At 34.6% G+C, this 27,382-nt stretch overlaps 1 protein-coding gene across 2 annotated transcripts in view; it reads right to left on the minus strand.

The window, feature by feature from the left end:
- Window positions 1-15,394, minus strand: part of LOC116340185 (regulating synaptic membrane exocytosis protein 2) — a 39,629-nt gene extending 24,235 nt beyond the window's left edge. The window contains exons 1-4 of one of the 2 annotated variants that reach the window (XM_031766512.1): window positions 15,103-15,394; window positions 3,206-3,441; window positions 671-770; window positions 163-455 (exon numbers count right to left, since the gene is read on the minus strand). In XM_031766512.1, coding sequence (XP_031622372.1) covers window positions 163-455; window positions 671-770; window positions 3,206-3,241 — 429 coding nt within the window. In that variant the 5' untranslated portion in view covers window positions 3,242-3,441; window positions 15,103-15,394. Of the gene's footprint in view, window positions 1-162; window positions 456-670; window positions 771-3,205; window positions 3,442-15,084 lie in introns of both variants that reach the window. The other variant, XM_031766504.1, reaches the window with a different exon arrangement.
- Between the last annotated feature and the right edge of the window lie 11,988 nt (window positions 15,395-27,382).

Here is a 27,382-nt window from a genome sequence, read left to right on the forward strand (position 1 = left end):
CTAACCAAACCCCCACATTTCCATTTTCTGCACATATTCGCATCGCGCGCAAAATCTTCTCGGAATCTATCTATACATTTCTACTACCTAACGTATCTATATAAATATAGATCAAAAGAGCGATTCCAATATCAAAAAGAAGAAGAAGTAAAAAAAACTTACCGCATCTTCGCTATCGTCTAATTTGCTATAGCTGGCACAATCTTCGCACACTTTTTGTTGGCATTCGGCACAAATTTTACTAAAATCGTCCGGTTTAAATGATTTTAAGCAAACGCGGCACGTACCAGCACGACTTGGAGCTTTACCCGGTTCGGGTTTTTGTTGGCTACTATTACTACTACTAACTTGATTCGATTGATTTGATTGTGATTGTTGCTGTTGTTGTACTTGTTGCATCATACTCAAAGTCTCTGCGTCAGGAGTCATTGAAGGCCTAGGTGACACTTTTGTCACTATAAAATCCAACATCATCCATTGAAATCGTCATTAAATTTAGTTAGCGAAAATGGGATATGATTTTTTTTATTTCGTAATGCAAATGGAAACGGAAACGAAAATGTTTTAATAAGCAATTAGAAATCGTATGAGAAAAGAGAAAAAAAAACAATATTTCTCTTTTCACTGATTCAATTTATGAAATTATATGCAGGATGCATATCAATTTTACCTCTATCTTGAGCTGTTAGTAGGGAAGAAGACAGTGTTTGTCTGAGCCTATCAAAAGCCCCGGTATTGTCAATTTCGCTAGCTGGTGGATCTGTCACCATCTGTGTTTCAATAAGAAAACAAAAATTATCCTCATCCATCGCACACGATTTTCCAACATATTAATTATATATTATTATTATTATGTAGTTCATGATATTAATCTGCATTGTTGATTCATAGTAAATCTCTTGAGAGCTGGTTAATCTCCATTCAATTAGAATAAAAATGCGTTTAAGGCGTATGCATTCCAATAAAAATACATAATTTAGTATATGAAAGCGTACGCCTCTACTGTCTCGGTATTTCAATAATAGTAATATTGCCATCGGGCATGCTATATTGAAGTGTCGAGATGCGCCAAGATATTAGAGGCATACGCTTTCATATACTAAAATATGTATTTTTTTATTGAAAGGCGTACGCCTTTGACGCAATTTTATTCTCTAAGCTGGTAGTACTGCCTAATGAAAAGACACCAGACACAATGGTGTCATTCAATATAGCAAAATCAAACGGAGAAAAAACAACAACCCTAAAATTGGTACATTTTAACAAACAAAAAATGGATAAATTCGAGTGTATTAAATAAATTTTTGGATCGAAGGATTCTTTGTGATTACTAGCAGATAAATAAAATGGGATTATTTGCATATAAAGGCAGCAAAATATGAAATTTTATGTAGTTTTTCAAATGCTTTCAACATGCTTAACATTAATCCTTTTTTGTTGTTATGTTTTGGGCCAAATATTTGGTAGCACGTATTCTTTTTCTATAAAATATATATTGAAACCTCTATATATTTGATAAAAGCATCACATCAAAGGATAATGGATACTGTGTGCATCATCAATGTTCACGAGTATCAGACGATTTTATCGAGAACACCAACATTATAGAGTAATTAATATTTCAGCTTTAACAAATACAAACAAATCATAATCACTTTTGCTGATGTAACACATATGTGCATTGTTTGTTTTGATGGTGCATTCATTATAATATATATTTCTAATGGATGCTGACCGCCTCTTCCAACAAATGCAAACATATCATATTAATTCGATGGAAATATGTTTTTTGGGATAAAGATCGAGAACGCTTTTGGATCGCAATGGTTAAATATCAAACAGTATTTTACCTTTATATAACATACATAAATGGATGATCGTAAAATATGCGGATAGGCCCATTGGCAAGTATAATCAAGCATAAAATTTTAATCGGCTTTATTGAGTTTTCGTTTGTTCTCTTCGCCCGCACTCAGTCTTCGCATTGATGCGAATATGTGGGCTTATTCATAGCATAAGTGTATTTCAAGTGACTGCTAAAAGAGCCACTAATTTTTTTTATTGTTATTGATGTTATTGTTTTTGTGATCCACCCATCCACGTATATGTGATGCAATCCAATGCCTTTTGCACATTGTTCAACGTTCTTGATGTGTCATTTAAATTGAAATATGGCAATGCGTTATAAATCGAATGAATTGTATTTGCACACGATACTCTCGTATCCAGTCACATTTGCTATTTAAATGAATTAGGGTGTGAGTTTGCCCCTTGAAAAATCGAATGAATTCAAATCGCATCGCCTCGTTATCATATTTATTTATTTAAACGAAAATTTCAAGAATTTGGATTTTAAACTAAATTTCAAATCAAAATAAAAAAATTTAAAGCTGCAAAATGAAATGTTTGAAAATTTGAAATCATTTTCTTTGAAGATCAAATCGTGGAAAAAAATATTACCAAAACGTTGGTTTCATTTGTAAAACTTCTTATTCAACGTTTTGTGAATTCAACATACAGTTTTTTATTTGATTTATTTGTGCGAACAAACAATTTATGATTTCTTGATTTACAAATGAAATCGACGAGTGACAGTTTTATTGTTTATAACTTTTTTATGGAGTGTAAAATCTGTTGTTTTTGTTCATTCTTTTTTTTACTATTATGTTCCTTATCACTATCATCAATAACAAAATCATGATGATGGCAAGTAGCTCTTCAGAAGCATTGTTAATGACATAATAAATAATGCACTGTTTGCCAATTTGTTCGAGTGATAATGGATTGGACGAACAATATTGAACAATCATTCCATTCAAATCCTTTCAACCCTTATCCAGTACACATTTATTATATGTTTGAGTGCTTCGATTAAAAATATCAATTTAGTTTGTTTGAGAAAGCAAAATTGTCAGTGAAAAGCCAAACGTAATTACAGAGAGTATTCATGAATCTTTATATAAAAGTATACGTGTAATTAAATGAACAATGTTTTTCCATTTTCGAAACATTCATGGAAACATTCGTGTAATAAGTCATCATCATGATTTAATATCGAAAACATCAAAACTGGTAAAGAAAATAGTTTTTCCGCAACACTTTTAACCCACTCAACAAGAATAAGAACAATGGCGGATAAAAGAAGTGAATTTATGAATTTGTGTTACATTAACAATAATTGACGTTATAAAACAAATATACATACCTTTCGGAGGAAAGCGCCCACATTTGTAGGCAACATTTTTGTAAATTTGTGTTTAGTCTTTATTACTTAATAATTATTAAAACGTTCGGTGGCTTAACGCTTGCTCTCGGTTAACTTTCAATGAGGATAGTGTTGATTTCTAAAAAAAATTCGTCCTAAAATCGCATTTATTTCCAATCCAGTTGACGCTTATTTCCTTTTTTCGCCACACAATCGAGATGGATAGAGCGAGAAATCTGTGCGCATGAATGAAGAGAAATAAAAGAGAACATAATATGCGTGAGGGACAAAGTGGAAAATAAAATAATAACAATAATAATAAATATAGTGATTTGTACAACATTGAGAATATTTATGGATCATTACTAATGGCAATACGTTCATTATTTGATTATTACTCCCCATCAAAATTCATAATAATAAAAAGAACATAGTTTGCGTTTCGTGTGTGGAACACTTTGAAATTTCATATCGAAAATCTCTCCGTGTAGTCCATTCTCCCTCTCTCTCTCCCTCTCTCTCTCTCTCCTCTTCTTCCTCTTTATTTGTATAAATATATGTACGTAAGTGTGTATAATTCGACACAATCCTTCTAGATATTCCAATTAACTCAATCATAATGTTGTGTTATTGCGCTGTATGTGAGCCACGTCGTGCTTTTGCGTTTCATCTAGACGTCGACTCACAAACAAGCGCACATTTGGTAAATTAATGAAAATGGATCATGATGTTGTCAATATTATTGTATGCCAGTGTGCATCGTTTGTGCGCGCGATATTCATCATTCATTCGTAGTTGAAATGTGTTTTTCTCTTTGGTTTTTTTTTTGCTTCTTCTATCTTTTGAGGGCTAACAACTAGACTATCTGATATTGATATACACTGGATTTAATTGTTATGTAAAAATCGTTTACCATCAGACATCTAAAATAAATATGAACGGTGAAAATGCGACTCTTTCAAAGCTCCATTCCATCCTACGTGCCAATCAAAATTTACCAAACGATTGTTGTTTAATAGATGAATGATGAATAGAACTACCCGTCTCTTCAAAATTGAATATGATACATATGGTAAAAGAGCGAGTAATAAAATGGATCGATATTTGCCAGTTGATGAGATGAGACACCGCAATGTCGTGCACACATTTACCACCAACGGGAATACCATTTGCAAACGATTTACGAACACTTTGGTGGTTTTTGCTATACTGTATTGTTACTGTACACAAAAAAGGAAGCAGGCAAACGAATTGCGTGTACTTTCAAATTTTAACACCGAAATTATTGTACAATGTCAGCAGCGCAATAACAAAATGTCAGCAAATTTATCTGGATTGATTGGAATGTCAATGATGGTGGTAGATGCTACCATGACTAGATGGTTGCCAAGCTTCAAACAAATAAGCAATCCAGAACAATTGGTATATGGTATTTTTGCGATGTGTATGTGTGATCTTTTACTGAAAATTGTATTTTACCAGAAAATTCAATTGAAATCATTTCGAAAAACTTTAATTGGAACATTGGCACATACAGGATCACACAAGCTACACTTATTTCAAATATGAAATTATGTGTGCGATGGCATTTTGTTGCAGGATTGAAAACCATATCATTTCGCGAATTGTGCGCTTCATTTTGTACGGAAGTCGAGTGGAATTATTTTTACTTGAGATGGTTTATTTTTTCCTTCCCTTTTACTCTTCAACTCCTTTTATCTCACTACATAAAGCATTGAGTGTGAAATCGAATCCAAAATGTGCGAAGAACAAAAGCAATAACAACAACAACAAAACGAAAACGGAGAATCAGTGAGATTTCTAACGATATTTACTGGAACGTGCCAAATTGCTCTACAACGATGATGATGACGACGAACACAACGAAGTGAAGCCTTTCAAATCATCCGGCTGTGTGCGATTTCACGCGATACAAATCGTTTTTATGAAGTACTTGATGATTGAATTCCGATCGAAGCACAAATCTATCGCAAAAGCAGTGTGCTTTTGATTGTGTTGTGCTGTATTACTCTTGCAAGTTGTTATGACGATAGCAGTAACTGTGCCAAAGAGACACAGGAAATTAGAGAAAGAGAGTGAGAGCGAATCTGTTCTGATTTTGATGTCATCTTGAAGTGTCAATAAAATGGTGGAAAAATGGGCAAATAAATGAAGTTGTGATCAATGTAAACAGTAGCATTACTGGTGGCAAATCTTTTTCAACAAATCTCATTTCCACTCGCCTTCCAAATGGCACGAGACACGCAACACAAATTCATTGGCGAGATGTGTCTCTTGAAATTATTGTTATCGTTCGGATATTTTATTTTATTCTTTCGACTCTTTTTTTTTCAATCCATTTCTCTCTCTTTCTCGCACTCTTCTTCTATCTGAGGTCTTGTTTTCTGTATTTTTCTTTGTTTCCATGTCTCTTTTGCAACGTTTTTGCAGCGTGCACAGATCGGATTAACTGTTCGTTGCCATTTTATATGTCGCTGATAAGGTTTGAGCATTTGTTGGTTTTATGGTTTTTAATACGTGTACAGTACATGCCACGTTCTTATTCTTCATATTTGAACGCTTGCCTCGATAAATTCTAGTGTTGATGCGATCATACAAAAAAAAAATTAGACTGTGTGTATGTGTGAGCTGAGAAAGAAAGTACACAAAAAATATCCATTACATTAAATTGAAAACGATATTATATGCATCGCAGACGTTTACCAAATCAATTATCGCTTGAATAAATTAATTCCGGAAATACTTCAACCCATTTCATGGTTAGTACGTGTGACGCATACCTGATGTTCACGAAAACAATTCCGCTGTATAAACATACGGCCACATGAGTATATGGAAAAAGCACAGATGCAAACACACAATCACCCACATCGTCATAATCATCGTCACTCCACACAACTCCATCATCAATCGATTGGGTTGTTTGTTTTTGGGTCGGCGTATGTTTGGCGTTGTTGTACTGGACGGATTTGCTTGTCTTTCGGAAAAATTTCATGAAACATGTACAACTAGGAATAAAAATTTACAATCGAACATCAATCCGAAGTTCGGACGGCGAACTGAACGAAATGAAAACTCTTCGCATGAAAATCGAAACAAACAACAATTTTGAGTGCGATTTTATACACTTGAAATATACTCGAATCTACACATTACACACAAACATAGTTTTGTTTGTGATTTTAAGTGTTTTCAGACTTTGAATGTGCCTCATAAATATGGTAGTTTTAACAGCGTTGCGTGATTCATAATTTTTTAGGGTTAGCTAAAAAGCGCGTGTTTGAGCTCGAACATTAGTAACGGATACCTAAGCAAAAAATTAGCTACAAAATAATGAAAATACCGAGACATTTATGGGTGAATATAGCGCTAAAAATAACATCAAACGCACATTTTCGGGAACTCGAGCGTTTTCGACGACTGTTCAGAAGCAATAAACACTTCAAACCAATGATTAGTATACCTTCTTGAGCTTACATTTTTTTCTCGGTATTTTTGTGTGTGGGATCTTTTTTTTGTATTACTTTGCTAGGGGCTCAGATGTATTGTTTATTTAAGTTTAACCACGCATATTCCCAAATTAATTTTTATTCAAAGATATATAACTTTTTTTGCTTGCATTTTTTCGTATTCAATAATAACAACATTTATTAATAGAATTTTGTATTGTGCGTGTTTAGATCGCTGATGTATGCGAACTTGATAAAATCACAAATAACCACGTAAATTTTGGAATATTTGCCATATTCATACAAAACTGTATTTATTTGAAATTTTTTTTCAAGTTCCGAGCCCCTAGATAATGTGGTAGAAAAGAAAATATGCAAATGATAATAATCAGACGCAATGAAAAAAAACCTCTCTGAAAATGTCTAAGGCGATGCGAAAGTATTTGAAATTGTCAATTTAATTACTCAAAAAATGTGAGATAGACTGTGAAATGGCGTGCACATTTTGAGCGATACATTTACTTCATTTTTTTCTTACTTTTTTCCATTATTTTCATGTCACATTTTGTCAATGAAACAATACTCAGAGTACTGCATACTTTAACTAAACATTTGCGCCTTGTAATTTTAATGGAATAAAACATTTACTTGTTTTCATTGTTAAACTTTTCATTGTCACATAATACATCTCGTGGCAGTACCGAAGTGTGCCCGCCACAAAATACACACACAAATTGTAAATGAAAAGAAAAACCTTCACACATTTAAATAAGTCCGATTTTGGATAGAGAGATGTTCTTTGGAAACTCGTTTTACAATTGATTTTGCCAGTGAATGTGCTATTGTTGTTTGAATTTCATCTCCTTTTATTTGTTCTATAGGCCCGTTCGTCCTTTTATATTTCTATTTCTGTCTCTCTTTCTGTGTACTCTCTATTAGATGAGAGACTACACACAAACACTTTTATACTTTCGCATGCCATGTGATGCTTTTTTTTGCCGACAAGAAAGATAAAGAAGATGTTGATCAATAAATTTGTTTGCCTGAATAGAAGAAATATGTGAAAAATTTATTCATAAACCGAAATCCAACTTATTGGTTGGGGTTGGTTAGGGTGCGATTGAGTTTGTGAACTGAAAATTTGAAATAGAGCCAAATTGTCGTCATCTTACAGAGATATGAAGTTGATAATACACCTTACGTTCATAAAAAAAGATGAATAACAGGCGAGAAAAATGAGAACCACCTACTCATTGGTGCGTCGAGCATATACATACAATAAATTGAAATATAAGTGAAAATCCGCCAAAAAAAACAAACTCTCTCTAACTTTGTGCGTGCCACATTATATGTATGTACTGCTGGCTTCTCCGCTTGGGTATATTAAGCACAAAATGTATGATGAATGAGCCGAAAGCGATGGATGTTAAGCTCACACACATGATAACGAGACAAGCAAGCAAATAGAACGACGCACACACACACACAACCATTTTCGCATTGTGATGGAAATTTTTTGAAAAGTTTGCACGTTCCAACTAAATATTGAGAATATGATTATATCTCCATTGAAATGTTCCAGTACATATGCATACAGCAGAATGTCAATAATGATTTGAATGTTCACATTTACACACAAACACATACTCTTTTTCGGAGTGCGTATGAGAGAGAAAGATAGAGCGTATATGCGAACATGTGTTTAAGGATATGACACAGTAATTACACCGTGCGATTTATTCGATTGAGTTGAATTAAAACTATTTTGTTTACTAAGACTAATTGGAAATTAATAGATAAAATCAATTCAATGGAGCGCATTGTTTTACCATATGTTGAGATCTTAATTGTTATGTTGATTAAAGGTCGTTTAACGAACTAATATGGTAAGCCATCAAAGTGATTGTTACGCTCAACATCAAAATACAAAACCGCAAACCATTCAGTATTCTTTGGAACACTTTCACTCACTCACTCTCTCTCTCACACACACACACACACACACACACAGCGACGTTAACAATGGCACTAGACAATGGCACCATTCGCTCTATAACTCCTACTCCCTCCCTCTATTCCGATAGATATTGCGTCATGTGCCACAAACGGCTCTTCTCGTCACAAAAAAAAATTCTTCGCGAATAAATTTTCAAATGAAATTTTGTGTGGAAATTTCCATTTTACTTTTACAAATCAAATGTGATGATGTCGTCGGTTTTTAATTTTAATTAAATATGATGAGAGAGAGAAAAAAAACGCGAAGAAGTCATCAAAAGAAAGACGGCTAAAATATGATGGAAAAAAAGGCCGACCGAAAAAGCCATCAAACCATGTCCATAAGTATCTTTTAATACTTTGTGCTTGATCAAACGACAGCCCACTACAATTTGAATGGGATTCTGTTTGCCGTCGAATCAAAGCAGTAAGATATGAAATAAAGCTGCTGCTAAGCCTTGATACGGACCAAACTGTGTTGCTATCATTACCGCTACTGTTGTTATTTCCGCATTTTATTTCACTTTCCCAAGAAATTATTATGTGTATTGGATTCAATGTACGATGGAAAATTGCGTGGATATTAAAAATTACCAAGGATTATTGCGACATTTAAAATGTAGAATATTTTTGTTGTTTGTTCTTTATGTGGTGGGTGAATGTTGTTGTTTTCTTTACTTTCTGTTCTTTTCAGCTCCGCCACACAAACACACACACACACACAAATGGAAAGAGGCATAAGCACACAGTCAAAACAAATAATGGGAAAGAGATCGAGAGTGAAAGAGAGACACTCGAAAGCATCGAAAAATAAAAAACGATGAAATAAACAAAATGTCAACCACCTACATATTCATATTAGAGTGAAGGGGATGGTGTTGGCTTGTAAGCTTGAATGCCACAAATAGATTCGAGCAAGTTTAGCAATAATTTCTAGCTAGCGCAAGGATTTATTTTATTAAAACACCAGAAATAGTTTTTTAACGATGTATGTGTGCGCGTTTTTTTTCTCTTGTTTTCTTTGCAAAAACAGCATACGATGCGATTTTTCTACGCTGTAAATAATACAGAATTTATTCGACTTATCTCGTTTGGTTGCGTTTGCTAACATTTGTGTGCGCTCGCTCACTTCATCCGCGAACGAGATTTCCATTTTATGCGAATATTTTTGGACGTCTTCGAAGCACAATATAATGGAAATGTGAACAAAAACAAAGCCAATTCAACAAAGAAAAGAATGAAAGCACACACAAACAAAATACTGGGATCTACGGAGTGCGACCCTCAAAATACAACCACTATCTCCGACGCTGCCACCGCCACCATCGTCACTAAAGAGTGAACGAGATAGAAAGAAAAATACGCACATACGTCGATGTCGCCCGTGAAAAAAAAAAAACATACACACACAGAGTTAGAAGGACGTAAAAAATAAGAGTACCACACGGCAATATATGAGAAGCAGCACATCGGGGCCAAAACGGAGTAAAATTGCAGGGAAACATTTTTTTAACACGGCGAACGTGAGCAAATCGTTCGAACGGGCTCAAAATACTAGAATGGAAAAAGATATTGGCTAAGCGTCAATGCCATTCTTGTAATATGAAATGGTCGTTTAGAACGTGTACAAACTTTGAATCTCCTGATATCGTTTCAGATCGAAATTTTTTTGGACGCCAATATATTTGTGTGTGTGCGTGTGTGTGTGGCGATGGTCAATAGATGCGGTTGCTTTGAAATGGTCTTTGGTCTTTGGCTTTTCTCCTTCTTTTCCTCGTTACAATACTTTGGTGGATGCTGTTGTTGTTGCTCGTTTTATTATCGTTATTTTGTTTTGTTTTGGGTAACCAAAATGGAACAAAGAACTGTTTTATTTTGGATTTTCTCATAATCGCGACGACATCGACTGAACCACAAGACATCATCATCATCGCTAAAAATCTTTCTTATACGGTAATATGAAATGAAAAAACATAAAAAAGGTGAAATGTCATTGTATGCACATCATTCGAACCAAATCCAATACAAATTTGATGTTGAACATTGTCGACCGATGAATGTGAAACGAAAACAGAAAAAAAAAAAAAATACATTTATAGGCGAAGGCAGCAACAGGATTTTCTCGACCGAAAGCATAAATAAAGCCACATAAACAAGGTTGAATGTGCCAATGGCAACAGCCGACTATGCTTGCAGCGAATGATATTCGTTCATTGTGATTCTCTTTTATTCTTTTTATTTCATTCATTTGGACGATGGTGTCTTTTTCTCTCTTTATTTATCTCTGTCATTGCGTATGTGTGTGTGTATGTGTGCTTTTCTATATACGTTTGGCGCTTTCTTGATCCCAATTTTGTGCTATGTGCAACTGTCTCTCGGTATTTGAAATTCATTTATGTGCGCCGTGTATGAATGTTTAGTTGTGCTCATGAAGGTGAACATGCTGGTATGCATAATACAATAAGTATGCGTTTGCAAAAGGATCTAGATTATTGAACGTGAAATGTAAGTGAGCAGAGGGCTCTCGGTCAGATCAAAAGGATTTCTATTGTTGCTGTTGTTCTTATTATTATTCTTTTGGTTGTTGTTGTTGTTATTGTTTTCTGTCCTTTTCTTTCTTTTTCTCTCTTTCGGACTCTCATTTTTGTGTGCAAGCGATTCATTTCGTTTCGTTTGGCTCGTTTTTCATATCGAATCCATTGTTTTGCCATTTCACTGGCTTTTGTTTTATTTTCCATTTTTCCACTTTCATATTTCGTTTAGCCTACGAAAGGGAAAAAAATGATATTATCACCAGCATCACTTTCACACCGGTGACTCAGACGAACATTAATGATTAAATTGAATTAGCTTTTGCGTTTGACTGGCTGGTTTTTTGTGTCACATATACTTTTGGCAAAGGCGTTGTGGCACATATTCATCCACCACCACCCATACATGGCAAAACGAACTATTCTTTCTGTGACAAATGTATAAAGGTACCGTTTTTCGAATCCTTGATTTTTCCAATGGGATCTAACCCACTCATACAAACTATACACACTTACAGTATATTCAATTCATTAGTTTAATATACTGTGCTTGTCCACCATTGCGTCATCGTGCACCACATAAATGAAGCGAATTACGATGAGAGTCAAGTGTACGTGATGTGAAAGTAGTTAATTGAACAAAGGATATTAAAATCGGTTAAGTTTGAGTATATGAGTGGGAGTTCATGTGTTTGACTCAGGGCAATGCATTGAATGAAATAGGGGCGAATGCTTGTTGAAGCGTTGTGCTTTCAAATTATCTAGGTGGTTTTCGGTTGGAAAAAGCAACATATCTTTCTATTAAGCGCGTTCACAATATGTTTTCATCTTTACATCGTTTTCTGTGGCTGCAAAAGTGAAGCATAACAAAAATGTACCCAAAAAAAATGAACGTAAACGAACAAAAAATGAGAACGTTGCACAAAAATTCGCGCACAAAAGGAAGAAACAAAGAAAAGCGTGCGCGCTTTGCTGCAGTATCGTCGCACATCCGATGCGATACGAGAAAGGGAAAGAGAAAAGTAAACGTGTCAATTTACATTATTTCGATTCGTTTTGTTTGGCGTTTCATGTGTACTTAGCCAGGTTGCGACGAAATCATTGGAATTGAGTGCACTATTTTAGTGTGCAGTAAATGTACATTGTTGTACATGTAGTATTATGTATGCAACATAGTTGTTAGCGTATATATATATTCATTTTTTTCTGGCGCTCGTTTTCCCCAGAGTTTCTCGATATATTTTGTATGCGTTTTTTTCATACTGATTTTAAAATGAATACATCCACGTCGTACAGTGTATACGTGTCTCTCATGTGTGTACGAATTTTCGTGTATGAAAATTTGCGATGAAATCGCGCTATACAGCGAACAGCAAAAAACAAAATATCTTCGCTAAATTTTCGACAAAACGAAACAGTGTGCTCGTTAGCATATCGCTTGAGCTTTTCCACATCTTGTTCCCTGTAGCAGCAATAGCAGCAGCAACAATAAATAGTATACACATATCCACGTAGAAAAGACTGTTTATATGAAATATACTTATATCTTAGAATACGATCCATAATAACCGTTCATATCAGTTCAATGCTATGGCATTGTCATCGTCATCGCCTTATGCATGGTGTACTGTTGCTGCTCTGATGAAATTGCTTGGATTTGTTGTTGTTATCATTATCGCCGTCGCCTTCATCGTCTACATGCGTTTTTTTTTATTTGGTTCGGTCGTATTTCTTGTTGCTGATGGTGGCGGTGGTGGTGGTTGTTGTTTTTTTTTTATTTTGGGGGTAGGAACAACTAGTTGCGCACTCATTTTTGAGAATACACTGTTCAGATATTATATTCGGTGTATACACAATAATGGAAAATGTATATTAAACACCAATTTTCTCAGTGCTTACATTATTTTATTTCTTTTGTCTCTTCGTTTGTATTATTTTCGGTGTATTTTTTTTATGTGTGCTTTCCTTGTGTGTACTTATGAGAGAGTGAGTTTGTTTTTTTTACGATTATTTTGCTTTGCTTTGCTTTGTCTCAATACATTGTGGTACAATTTTTCTCTTTATTTTTCATTTTTATTGGTATCTACAATTTTCATTTGGTCTTATGTTTTATTGTGTGTGCTTTTCTCTTTCTTCCATTTAAAACTGGCCCAACAATGAATCGCTGCTATGGGTAGGTCATTTACCAGTGGCTCAATGTGCAATTGAAAGCGATGGATGGACGAGGGAGCGCGCGCGCGCACTTCCGCGCACAAGGGATTTAGAAAATGATGTGACCATTCTCAAAAACCAATGAAAAATCTTGAGCAACAAATAAGCGTTTGAATCGGTCTGTGATAACGAAAAGGACGAAGTAAAAAAGAGAGACTGAACAAACGAATGAAGAAAACAAAAACGAAACGAAGTGAGAAAAAATTGTCACTGTTTGTCCATTGTATATATATATATATTTTATTGAGTTTTATTGTATGTTTTATTTACTGTAATACTTGAGAAATGAGACGATAAACGAGAGTAAATTCACTGTCTCTCTCACATTTCAGGCCAGTGAGAGAAGATTTCTTTCTTTTTTTGCCCTCTCGTTCGGAAAGCACTTGATACTTTTATTTGTATGGCAGACGTTTATTTATTGTCATTTAAATGCCATTAACATTTACCATGTTACCTCTTATTTGGTTTGACAGTTTTACAGAATAACGGTAAATGTATTCGAATTCAACGGAGCCAACAACAATATAAAGATTAATAATAAACAACAACAACAACAAAGAACGACGACGGCGCTCAAAAAACTGAGAGACAAAATATGTGGAGTAAGATGATATAGACGAGGAGTGAACGAATTCAAAGCGATAGAGAGCGAAAAAGAGAGAAAAAGCAACAGACATGCTTGCACGCCAATATGAACGGGACACGCAACGAAGCAACAATGTTACCGCAACAACAACAACAACCATAACAACCACGAAAATAATGAAAGAAAAAAAATACAGTTAAAACATGAGAAAAAAATGAAAGCTTTTTAATTTTAATCAATTCAAATTTATTCCAATGGTTTTTCGAGAGATCGAAAGTGATTTTCCACTCCTTTTTTGTGTGTGTGATTGTGAGTATTCTTTTCAATCACAGAAAACCATAGAGAACTTCAAAGTAAAAAAATAACACCAGACACAATGAATATCGCCGAAACGAGAGAGATAGGAGAGAATGTGAAACAAAAAAGAAACAGAATTTAGACAGAACGAAATAATGGCAGATTTCATTCTTTCTGTCATGATTCACATACGTTTTTATCTTCTTTTTTTGTTTCAGGTGCCGCTCGCTTACAAATAGGAGTAAAAGAAGTGCGCACTTAAATGATTAAATTTATTCTCTTTTTTTTCATTATCCATCGACAAAATTAAAAGCAATTTATTCATCAACATATAACATTGAAACCAAAAGCTATCATACCAATCGAAATGAAAAGAGAAAATATAAAACCGCGAAGCGGAAAAAAGAGGAATAGGAAAAAGCAAAGTCAAGAGCAGAAAAAGATTTAAAAATAAAACGATAACTCTGGAGAATTCTGTCAATTCTTAACTAAAAATCAAGGAGATCCAGCGAAAAAAAAATCACATTAAAACAGAGACGCGAGACACAATTCAGAAAGGTGAAAGAAATAAAGCAAGAGATAGAAGGTTACGATGAAAAATAAATATTCTTGCATTTACGAACTAGCTCAAAGATTACGGTATATGCATATTTGTAAAATCTTCTTCTTCCTCTTTGTTTGTTCATTCATTCGTTCTTTGCATTAATTAAGCTTGAAAGGATTTGTTCAACCGTTATTTCACACTAATCTACATATCATATATAATAGTTAATAGAGTGATTTCAATACCACGCTCTACGATCTCACTTTCTTTGGGTTTTTTCGTTTTCAACTGTTGAACTGCTCTGCCGATTGAAGATTTGTTATGCACGCGCGTTATTTTATTTCTAGTATCCTAGACACATGAAAATCGAACTTCCACCGAAAAAACGAAAATTTATTTCACCCGTACGATATATTTAATTAAACTTCATCATTATATTTTGGTTTTTTTTTTCTTTTTTTAAGAGAGAAACCAAGTTTATTAACTTCCAATTAACGCGAATGCGACCGACTGTATTTCTATTCGAAAAACAAAATTAAAAGTATAATCGGATAATTTAAGTTATTATCGAGACGTTAAATTTAAAAAAAAAACTGTTTTGTGTTCGGCGCGGAATTATAATTTTAAATACATTTTCTAGTTAGTTTTCTTTTTCTTTGTGTATTTTGCTTTAATTTCATTTAAATTGTTGATAAACGCGCTTAAATTTGCCTCGATTTGATACTTCAAATATATGTACTATGTATAGTATAAGAAAAGAAAGCAACTTATAAACGAACTGAACGCGAAAAATGATGATTCCCTTTTGGATAAAATATACGTTTCAATCTGAAAGGTAGCCTTTAACTGGGAATATTAAAAAATCTACCCTGGGCATAGACTGTGTGTATATATGTTTTTCTCGTTGTTCTCCTCTCACTGAGTTCCGTTTGCTTGCGCTTTTCCATTCAGCTATCTACCACACATTATTTGTATAAAATGTTTTCACTCCTGTGTGTATGAACCACCGTATGATTATGTGTGTGCACACTCTGGTTGGTTGTATGTGTTTAAGTCTGTGCTTGAGCTTTTTCAAATCGGGAGAAAGAGAGTAAATAGCGAGCTTGTCTGTGTGATCCGTCTCTCCTCTCCTTCTCGCTACCCCCTCCCCTCTCTTTCGCACTCTCTCTCTCTTTTTCTCTCGACGAAAAGACATTCAAGTTTTTCATGTGTAAGGTACAAATTGAATGCCGTTTCAATAGAACATGCGCAACCATTTTCCATCGAAAGCGACACAATATCAAGCAACAACCACCAAACAATCAGCAGCAGCAGCAGCAGCAGCAGCAGCAGCAGCAGCAGCAGCAGCAGCAACAGCAACAGCAGCAGCAACAGCTAAACGGAAAATCATACAAAATGTATGTGTAAGCACCGCACAGTGGCTCAACAAGGAGCCGAATGCCAAGGTACAATCTTTATTTGGTCGGTTAAATTTGGATATTTTGAAAATGTATCTTATGCAAAACCATCATTTTGATGTTCTAAAGATTTATATATATTATTCTGCCTGCCGTCACACAGTCATACATAAAATCATCATCATCATTTCGATTTCTTTTGCTCTGGATCTCGGTTTGAGTTTTCAATTCTATAGACGTGTGTCGTTTGTTTTCAATAACTTCCAACGCATCAGCAACAGTGGAAATGAAATTTCTTTGCAATATCTTTTTTTTTTGTTTATTTTTGTTATTCATCGTTGTCGTTGCCGTCGTCGTCCGTTTTCTCTCTCTCACAATCACGCTTCTTTTTTTTTGCTTTTGTTTGACGCGTGCGATACAAACACACAATTCATTCACGTTTCGTTTGTCGTTCCATCAGTTCTTATGTTCTTAACACAGCCAAACATAACATATTCGTTGGAAATATGAATGTGCCGTGCTCGGTATCAAACAAATTTCGATTGTTGCTCGTGGTGTCTCCAATGTGCGGCACGTTAGCAGATACTCTCTTGCACCAGATGCCCTTATGACAGTGAGCCAGCTTCATCATATATCTATACATGTGCACACGCTACAGCATGTGGTATTTACATACATTCAATTTTATACCGATGCTGGCATTTATTTCACTTTATCTTTTGCCTGCTTTACTTTTTCTCGTCATTTTCACGTTCATGCTGTCGTTGATGCTCTGTCATAGACTTTCGCATTCATTTTGGCTTGAAATATTTAACTTGCTTCGGTTTTAGGTATTTTTGCAGCCCATTCGTCTCACTCTATATCTCTCTTCCTTTCATTCTTTTGCTTTCATTCTCGCGCACGTCAACATCAAAATAAGAATAAAACCCAAAAAATATTCGTAAATCGCTTCAATACCAGTCATCATTATAGCTCGCTGCTTTCGATCTCTTTTTACATTCTATCACAATGTGGTGTAAGTATGTATCGTATATGGTATATATATGATTAAAGCTTCATCTATTCCTTCAACAATGGGTACAGCGCATACATGGGCACGGAAAACATTTAAGGGGAGGCCACCGGCCACTCAAAAAACCCTAGCAAATCAAGACATTCTTTATTGCGAAAAATCCTAGCAATTTTAAAATTTTTCTATTCCTCACAAACTTGAAAAGCAAAAAAAAGGTCTTCTCTTTTTCGCCGAAAATCCCTAGCAAATCGAAAGATTTTTCGGCAAAAAACAGCTTTAGCCCGGACGATTTGAGGGGGGTTATCCAGGCTTACACCCCACTGTGTCTGGTTCCACATATCGCGCGCGCGAACCTTGATTTATAGGTTCCCAAGTTAAAAGTTAAGTAGCGTGTTGCACACAAGCGAAAACAGCCAAGTCAACTAATAATAATAATATTGATAATTCATGCTACCAAATAGATCTATGCCATATGCATATATTCATTTTTCCATTCAATGAAGGAATTTAAGCAAAGAAAAAAGTTTGAATCGGATCTTTTTTCGGTATGTAAACTTTTTGTTGTTGCTTTTACCGCTCGGTTGATGTTGTTTCTTTTTTAAGGAGAGGATAACAATTTTTTTGCATTTAGTTCATTTTTTTCTTCAATATTCATCCCGAGGTGTCTTGGCGATACATTTGTGTGGAATGCGTCGAATTAGCTAGTATGGGCTTCAGATCATATGCGTATCGTACCTTTCATGCTTGTGTGCTTCTCATGCAACATCGAATACTGAATGTCTGTTTGCATGTATTGACTTTTCCTCTTACAATTAAATCGCAGAGCACATTGGAAAATCTGAATCCTATTAAGTTATACGATTTCATTTTCTTCGAATTTCCCGTTCCATATACATCCATTCTCTCTCTCATTTACTCTTTCTCTCCTTTGTTTTCTATATATGTTACGCGTTGCCTTCATCGTTTCTCTCTCGTTGTCGCCGTTTCCAACTTATCCACTACTTCTACATTACTTAAAAAAACATTAAACTGCTGCATTTTGTACTGTACACTTTTTTTCCATTTGTCAAACGTTTGTCATTATTCAGTTGTTTGTTATTCACACATACACATCACCACCACCACGACAGGTATCCTATGTTATTTGCTATGCTTCTATCCTTCACCATCCATTTACCATTGATGCTGCTAACTCAGTACATGTTACCTTTATTCAGACACTGTTCGACTGTGGCTTTTGATTAATTTCAATGTCATAACTAGCTTTTCTTCCCTCTCTTCACCAACATGCCTTTCATTTCCCATTGCCATTGAACGCGGTCGGTTTTCTCTTTCACTCATTGCCTTCGCCGCATTTTCGAAGACCAAAATGACCGAGACATATCATGTGTGATTTATTTGTTGCTGTTCATCGTTGTCAGTTGTTGGCGTTCGAAGGAAGAAAAAATACGGTCAAATGTAATATGAAACAAACGACGATAAGGTCTGCCTGTCTAGAAGAAAACTATAGTGAAATGACAAACGATTTCCGTATTTGAATTTAAAATATGAAAAATTACACAATCAGTTGGAAATGTGGCCCATTTGATGAATTTTGTCATGTGATAACTTAATGGGGTAGCCGTCTCTGGGTGTACGTAAATGGTTTTGCCACTTTTAGCATTCTTTTCATTTTGAATAAATACACTTGTTTTTGTTGCTGCTCATTCTCGTTGAAACTGCATCAAAGGTGCGACAGAGATTGACTTGTTCGATACAAGTTAATTTAATTTCACTTGATCATCACATTCACAATACTCTCTGCTCTGTAAGCAATTAACAAACAAGCTTCAATTCGTTTAAACTCAAATCGCTAGGTGGAAGTAAGAGAGGAAGAGAGAATGAAAGAGAATGGTTCATGTGAAAAGTACGACGAATGTCATTATATGCAGTAGTCCTCGCTCATTTCTAAATGACAAAATAATGTGTGAAAATCTACATGAATTGGATTCATACCATACACGTGATGAACCACTAACAATCTTTCAATCAAGAGAAATAGTGAGCGATAGAGAGAGAGAGAGAGAGAGAGAGAGAGAGAGAAAGTGTGGGGTAGTGAAATATGAGACATGTCAGAAATCATTTTATGAGCGTATAGCGATATCAGACAAAAGTGGTAAATCTTAAGGAGCCGCATCTTTATTTTCTCTTCACACATCATATTGTCACGTATTCAATGTCGTAGCTTTGGTCGCCGACCATTTTCGATACATGTGTTTGTATGCGTTATGTATACGTGTTTTCAATGAAAATTTAAATGAAAAATTTTCCTTGTACCATGAAATGGAATGTGTTAGCAAAATGCTGCTTTATCACCCGTCACTTTTGGCTTTACTTTAAGTTTCCTCTTAACCAGAATACCTGCTTATGATATTTCATTTCTCAGCACATGCATAACACATTCCATTGTATCGCAATGCAAATGGGCAACAATGCTATTGACATTAAGCATGCCATACAATATTAACAGTAGCAACAACACAACTGAAATCCAAATACGACTAGAAAAATACCAAATGCTTGTTGTTTCCACCATTGCTACAAACAGGCAACCAAACATGTATCATAGCAATGGAACAAACGATTTCCAAAACAGTCATTTTCAAAAACCGAACCAAATGCTCACGACAATCTGGCACTCCACAATTCCACAATCCACAAACATGCACATTGCCTCCAAATGTACGTAAATACATATGATTAAACATTTGTTGTTGCTTCTTCTTTTATTTTATTTTTTTTGCTCTGTTCTGCTGTGCGATACATTGTATGTGTCTTGTTTTACCCTCGATTTCATAGACGAATAAAAAATGTATTTAACAAGAAATAATTTGGCCACATTTTGATTGCTTTTTCGAAATGCACAAAGTCTCGACGGTAAACAAGCCTCTTAGGTATTTTCGGAATACTTCGATCCATATCAATTGATTGCGTGCCTTTATGAACACATAATTTGAATGTAAAACAAAAAAATGCGTTTGGTTGTTTCTATCGTTTTTTTTTTCATTTAACATATGCGTCCAGTATTAACTGAAACGCAAAATACATCTTTAAATGACTTTAAATCTTACTTAAATAAAATGTTACTCTGTGTCTCTGTGTCTCTGTTTCTCTGTGTGTATATGTCATCTCGACATCTTCTTGGAAGAATATACGTATTTATATCATAATTTATTGTATGATGAGACAATGGGGTGGAATATGAACAAAACACACGCTATCAATAAATCCTAAAGTTATAACGTGTAATCGTCATTAAACGCATTTCATTGCTGCTTTATTATTGGTTTGTGTACGGTTCTTAGTAAAAACGATTGCTGCTTTACTTCTACGTTTTGGATTAACCGATTTCGATTCAAGCAGCGATGAATCGAGTCTATTGTATTTACTAAATTTCAACAATTGTTTTTTTTGCGGCCATTTATTGTTTCGGTCAAAGTTTCTTACGTGGCATATACAATTTCAAAAGGAGTAACCACAATATTACATTGGTTTTGTTATTATTTTGGCTTTTGGTGTTGCGCTTTGTAGATGGAACGGCTCTCTATACCTGAGATGCGCGATCCATCTACACATACTCACATGTGTGCCGCATGAATATCACATACATTGTGCACCGATTTTTATGCTCTGGATGGCAGCAGCGCTGAGTGAAACTCTGATAAATAATACATAAATATGTAATATACATGTCAAATGCTTTCATAACGAGAGAGAGAAAACATATAAGCGGAAACAAGGTGAGTTAAAGAGAAAGTGAGATATTAGTGAGAGGGAAGACCATCTACCAGATTACATACGTGGTTCAATATTGTACGAGGGACAATAAATTTGACAAGTGAGGAAAATCACATACAACCAAACCAATGTAACGGAGAGAATTATTTTTGTAACTACTCTCTATTTTACTGTGTACAGCGTAGCTGAAGAAGCATTACCAGCATAAAATGGTAGACAAGTGTGCAACAGACATTCCAAAACTAAGTCAAATGAATATGACGATGGGCCTATAACGATGTGTCGAACGGTTGAATGGCTATGTCATGGATTCGAATGTTTGCATTATAAAATTTGACGCAAATTATAGTTTCATATATTTGCCGTTTGTCAATTTTCGATATTGTATAATTCAACATGTTATTTATCTTTCACTTCATATTCTTTGTAAAATAAATAAATAATATATGATTATCAGAGATAAACAATGAACCGTCAAGGTTATCGTACATGCGACACATCAAATTTCAAGAACGACGATATATACGTTCGTCCGCCCATCGCAATGTATTCTTTGTACTTCCACTATAGTTAAACTCATCTTTACATTCAAACATACACGCACACACGCCCTTAGAGTGATGAGCATTGGAAGTATACCGTTTGCCTATGGTCTTTTGTCAGCTTTGTCGCTTTTATCGTCGCCACTTACTTTAAAGAGCAAATAAACGAACAAAAGATATCTTTGAGAGTAAACGAGCGTATTCGTATCGAACACACGAAGGAATTCCCATTGAATGTGCCCATATGGATTTTCGCAAATACATTTTCATACATTGCATTTGGGCTTTTATTAATAAATTATATAGAAGTATTCTCTAGGCATGTGACCACTGACCATGGAGTTTTAGCACTCACTCATAGTCCAGTGACATCATTTTCTATCTTAGTCGCTATTGGATCATCATTTTATTTCAATTTATGGTCATATATGGTGACCAATCTTATGGTATTATGTTAAACCATCTAATTAGTTTATTCATAAAATTCAGGTAACTGATTTTGCATACAAACACTTTGAAAACGTTTCGAGGCGATTTTTATGAAAGTAATCAAAAGCTACCTCAAAATTTTGAGAACAATAATGCAACTATAGCCGCAATATGTAACTTTGAATGTGTAATAACAAAGTGTATGATAAAAAATGAGTAAAATAATAATAATCTTTATTCACCGCCAAAACTGGCTGAATCATTTGAGTTTTTACAATTTTTTATACATTTGTTGGTGGGAAAAAGGTATGAATCAGTGATTTACTATGGTAAACATCTGATCACCGTTAAAAACCACATCTTTTCAATAATAATCTTACGACCACATACGATATTCTAACGGTCACCCACACGGTCCACCAGCCCGGGTCAGTAGGTCGAATGAACACTCAGCCACCATCCCAGGCTGCACGGTAAAGGTAAATAGACCGAATGGGATAATACATGTTCATTATAAACAAAATGACCAAAGAAATATTAATAAATGGCAAAAAATATGGTAGACTCTTAACGCTTGACATGATGGCGCAAACATTTGAACAACTATGATATAACTTTATCGTGTCGCGAAAAATACGGTTGCAACAGACTTGTTATAAAACAGTTGTAACGCTCCCCATTGGGAGCAATGTTATGGCAACCGTAATGAAGTGCGATTGCAAATGATTTTTTGATGGAAATGTTTGAAGCTATAATAAAATTATAGTAATGTTACACAACGTTTCAAGTGTATGTTTTTCATTAAATAAAACTTACAATGACTTCAAGTTATATATTTGCTGTCGATAATTGCTTTCCAAGAAGCTCTATACTTTAGTTGGAATCATTATTGAGACAAATTTTTTATCATTGACGCCAAAATGGCAATTTTATTATAACTTAAATTGTGATAAATTGAGATGTTAGCTATAGCTAAATCAAGATGGAATTGTGATTTAAAATATTTCCATTCGTACACGTGCTTTCTTGTCGTTTTAAGAAAAAAAAAAATAAACAAAGAAAACACAAATTTTGAAATGAATTGTTGCTATGAAATAAAGCTCTTCTTTTGTTACAAATAAAATTGCGATGCAGTTTTTCTTGTACAAATTAAGAGCAGCAAATCTGTTGTGAAAAATGCATGATGCAGTATTGTTTGGAATAAAGTAAGAGATATGTTTTTCACCACAACGTCTCAAATGCGAAACAGCTCAAAAACGGTTCTGTTTATCCCTGAAATGATATATTTAATACAAGTGCGCTTCGTTAAGCTCTTCTCATAAGATTGTTCGTATATTCATTTTTTTATTTTTTTATATCATTTTTCCGCTTGTTAACCCACATTCATTTGAAATAATCGTTTTATTAGTTTATTAGTATAGCATAGTTTGAAATGCATTGTAGCCAATTATTGAAAGTGCAGCGGGAAAAAGCAGAAAAACACGTTTAAACTCTCTCCCTCCAATTTGATAAATATGAATCAGACGATGATGCAATATAGCATTCGAATCTTGTTTTTCTTTATGCGTTTTTTTTCTCTTGGTTGCGCTTCTATCATTATTTTCATTATTACTCTTGATGTGTTCATTTCAAATTGAACTAATTTTCCAACAATTCATTCTTTCGCCTCAATCTATGTATCTATATTATAATAACCATCTAATGTCCAATGGGAAAGTCTTTATATAATATTTAAGTTTGTCACACTCTATCTCACGTATTGTTTGTATTCCCATTTTCATTCAATTCTGGTTTGGCTTTTATTTTGTTCTTTATCGAAAGCGATTATCGAATAACCAGTCGATTGACCATGGAAATATCCATGAGGCGAACGAAAGAATCGAATACATCCATCTGGATGGCATTGAGAGAGACAGCGAGAGATACAATCATTTAATGAAAATGGATTGAATGCTTGTTGTCATTTTTAATTAAGAATTGGCACATAAGTATATTCTGTCTTAAATATTTTCCATCTGCGTGCTCCCTATCTACTTCTTCTTCCTCCTCCTTTTTTATCTCAAATTGCTATTTTACGCGTTTTTGAACTGATTACTTATAATACTGATAGAATCCGAAATGGATTCGCTCAATGTTATGCTTTAATATAATGCAAATATAGGGACGCACAAGAGCGCGTGTACCCACCAAAATGACCGGGATAGCAAATGAAAATGGCAACACTCACATGGGTATTTATGAAACTTTTGCCTGGATTTTCTCATTTGACTCCTGCCTCATACTTTAACTACTCTAATGACCATTGCCCGAGTAATTTTCTTTTTCTCTTTCTTCTTATTACTTTTTTCCATCAGTTCTCATCACTGTACGTTTTTCCACCCGTTTTTTTTTGTGCTGCTTTTACTTATTATAAGATTGCCACATGTTCTTGGCAGTATACTTCGCATAAGGATACAAAGCAACAGGCGCGTTGAATGTTTACGCGTTTATTCGCAAGCGATTGAACACATAATAAACTTTCGTTTCTCGAAAGCACTAACGATTGCTATAGATTTCAACTAAACACTTGAAGCATTCTTGAATGCGAAAATTACAGAAACACACGCTACATGTACAACCGTCCGATCCCATTTTTCAGTTCAGATTATACATTTCCTAATCACATTGGAAAATTCAATTGAAATAGCATTGTTAGTGCCGTTTGAATGGATAAACATAGAATAAGATGAAATAAAAAATAAAGTAGCATGAAGTGGGAGTGAGCAAGAGATAGAGAGAGAGAGGGAGAGAGAAGAAATCCAGAATAATTTATCCAACCAATTATAAATGGTTTCCTTTGGTATCGTGATGAACCAACATTACATACACTCAATTCGAGTGTACGTAGATTGAGATAATAAGCACCGTGAAATAAATAATGTTGCGACAATAAATTTCAATCATTGGAGGAAAATTGATTGTAATGTCATTGTAAAATACGAAAAAAAAAACATAGTATGACTCCATATACACAAACGATAATTTACATTGATTCGGCAAAAAGCTACGACTAAAGCAACAACTCTGATAATAAAGATACCACAAGAGAGAGAGAGAGAAAATCGTAAATAGACTTTGGTATTTCTGTTTGAAAGGAATATTGTTCTGAAATTCAACGTTCTATCGATTCAATCAACAAATGCTGGTGAACAAACGATATCGAAAATAGAATGTTATTTATGATACCTGGTTTGAAAAAAATGCCCTTTTAAGTACTTCCGTCAGTCGTTGTCCTTGCTATTTTAATTTCAAATGTTGTCTATTTCAAACGCCTCAGAAATAGAGATCACTTCTGCTAATCACACAAAATGTGCGTTAATACTTTTAAACCTAAATCACTTCACTTCGCCACACACACATTCGCCATGTTTTTGTAATTTTCCATTCGGTGAAAGAAGTCATCTATCAAAACATAAACATATTTTCAAATTGAGTGAACACGTTCAGACGCCAATAATGTTTTGCGTCCGCGCATAACATACGGAAATATTTAAATTTTGTTTTACTCGTCCGCCAAATAAAAACCCATACAAAACGAGCAAGTCTTGTTTTATTTCTTTTTGTCGGAGCAAGCATTTTAGCATTTGTTGATTTTTGCGTATTCGCTCTTTAATCGCTATTGTTCTATGTTATACGCAACCCCGATTGCCTCCATTTACTTGCTCACTCTAACTTGCTTGCAGCTACTTGTATTGCTGGTTGGCTGGTCTACCGATGTGCTCTTTTTTAAGCTACGGCTCAATCAAGCATTAAGATATAGATGGATAAAAAAAATCAACGGAAAAATATGCAGGTGCGCGTGTTACATGTAAAATTCCAATATCCAATCATTTCGGTTCGCTTACATACTCCGAATGTACTCCAGTACTATTTATATACGCAACCAGACGAGCACGCGAAAATCCAAAATGGTTTTTGGTAACTGATGATGAGGGATCCTAACCATCGACATTTCTCACATCGCATCGTAAATCCGCGAGAAAATGTCTTTCGTACCGTTTTTCTCTCTTTTCTCGTTGGTTTTCTTCGTCGAATCTCCTTTTTTTGGGTTACTTACACTTCAAGCATAACAGAAGCGTACACAAGCGCGATTTTCTCAATATTTGGGAATGGGATTGATGAAATTTAACCGCAAGTTTGTTCAAAGTTGATGGGATTTTTGATGTACGATGATGGACAACGGTGGTGTGTGCGTGTATGTGTCAGTCAAAATATCCACACCGAATACACGAATAGAGCAATTATGGTAATTAGAATTATTTCAAACACACTCAAACAACAACAAAATTGGGTCGAACAATCTTCACGCGATGAAAAAAAAATTAAGAGAGAGAGAAAAAAAAATGTGAGCTGAAAACACAGTAGAAGACAAAATTTGGATTTTTTGAAATTTGTATGATTTTCAAAAATTATAGAAAAACGAATCAAAATTAAAAAAAATGTTCAGCCACCGATTATCTGGCCATTAACAAGCAAATGTTGACACAATTCAACCACTTATTTTGCTTTTTAATCAATTTTATGATGATTGTGCGATATGTTCAAAATACGTTGCGTCGGGATATTTTATTTGTTCATTGAGCCGATACACACCGTTATGTTTTTAAAATGGGATTGGTGCTTCTATGCCGCGCGACTAAAGCTGTTGCGGTTTTTTCCCATTCTCTTGCTTGTTGGGCTTATGTCAAGTAAAGAATCAATAGCTTTAGCTCTCTTTTTGGTATACTTGTGTTTGTGTATGCGTGTGTGCTGGAATGCGTTTACACAAATTAGACAGCTTTAATAGATACGTTGTATCCTTATCAAAATCGCTTGAGGTCAATACATACACATCGACACCCATATGACAAACGAAATGGAATAAACGTAAAACAACAAAACACACCACTTTACGCCGATGACAATTAAGATTTCTGGATAATAATGCGAAGTATGCGGAGAGAGAGAGAGAGAGAGAGAGAGAGAGAAAATAGAGTGAAATTGAGCATGTGTATTTGCTTCAAGGCTTTTTGCAACTTGCATTCGATATTCAAACACAAAGGCAGATAAAGGAGGTAAGTAGAGAGTAAATCGGGGCAATAAACAGTCAGCTTTTGAAGTTATACAAACGTGTCTTTTAAATATCACTTGAACAAAATATCGGAAAAGTTTCTTTTCAAAATGTATTTATTTAGAGAAATAAAAAAATATAATTTACATAAAAATACGCTTACGCCTACGGACTAAACATCTTTCGTCATTTCTCTACATATATACATAGAAATTTTGGTGCGTGATATATGCACACTGAAGGGAAAGAAACATAGGTAGCAAAAAGAAAGGGAGAGTTTTTGAAAAAAAAAACTGA

This window comes from Contarinia nasturtii, unplaced genomic scaffold (genome assembly GCF_009176525.2).
Source record: "Contarinia nasturtii isolate CC-2019 unplaced genomic scaffold, AAFC_CNas_1.1 Cnas_scaffold_129, whole genome shotgun sequence".
In the NCBI taxonomy this organism is placed as follows: Eukaryota; Metazoa; Arthropoda; class Insecta; order Diptera; family Cecidomyiidae; genus Contarinia; species Contarinia nasturtii.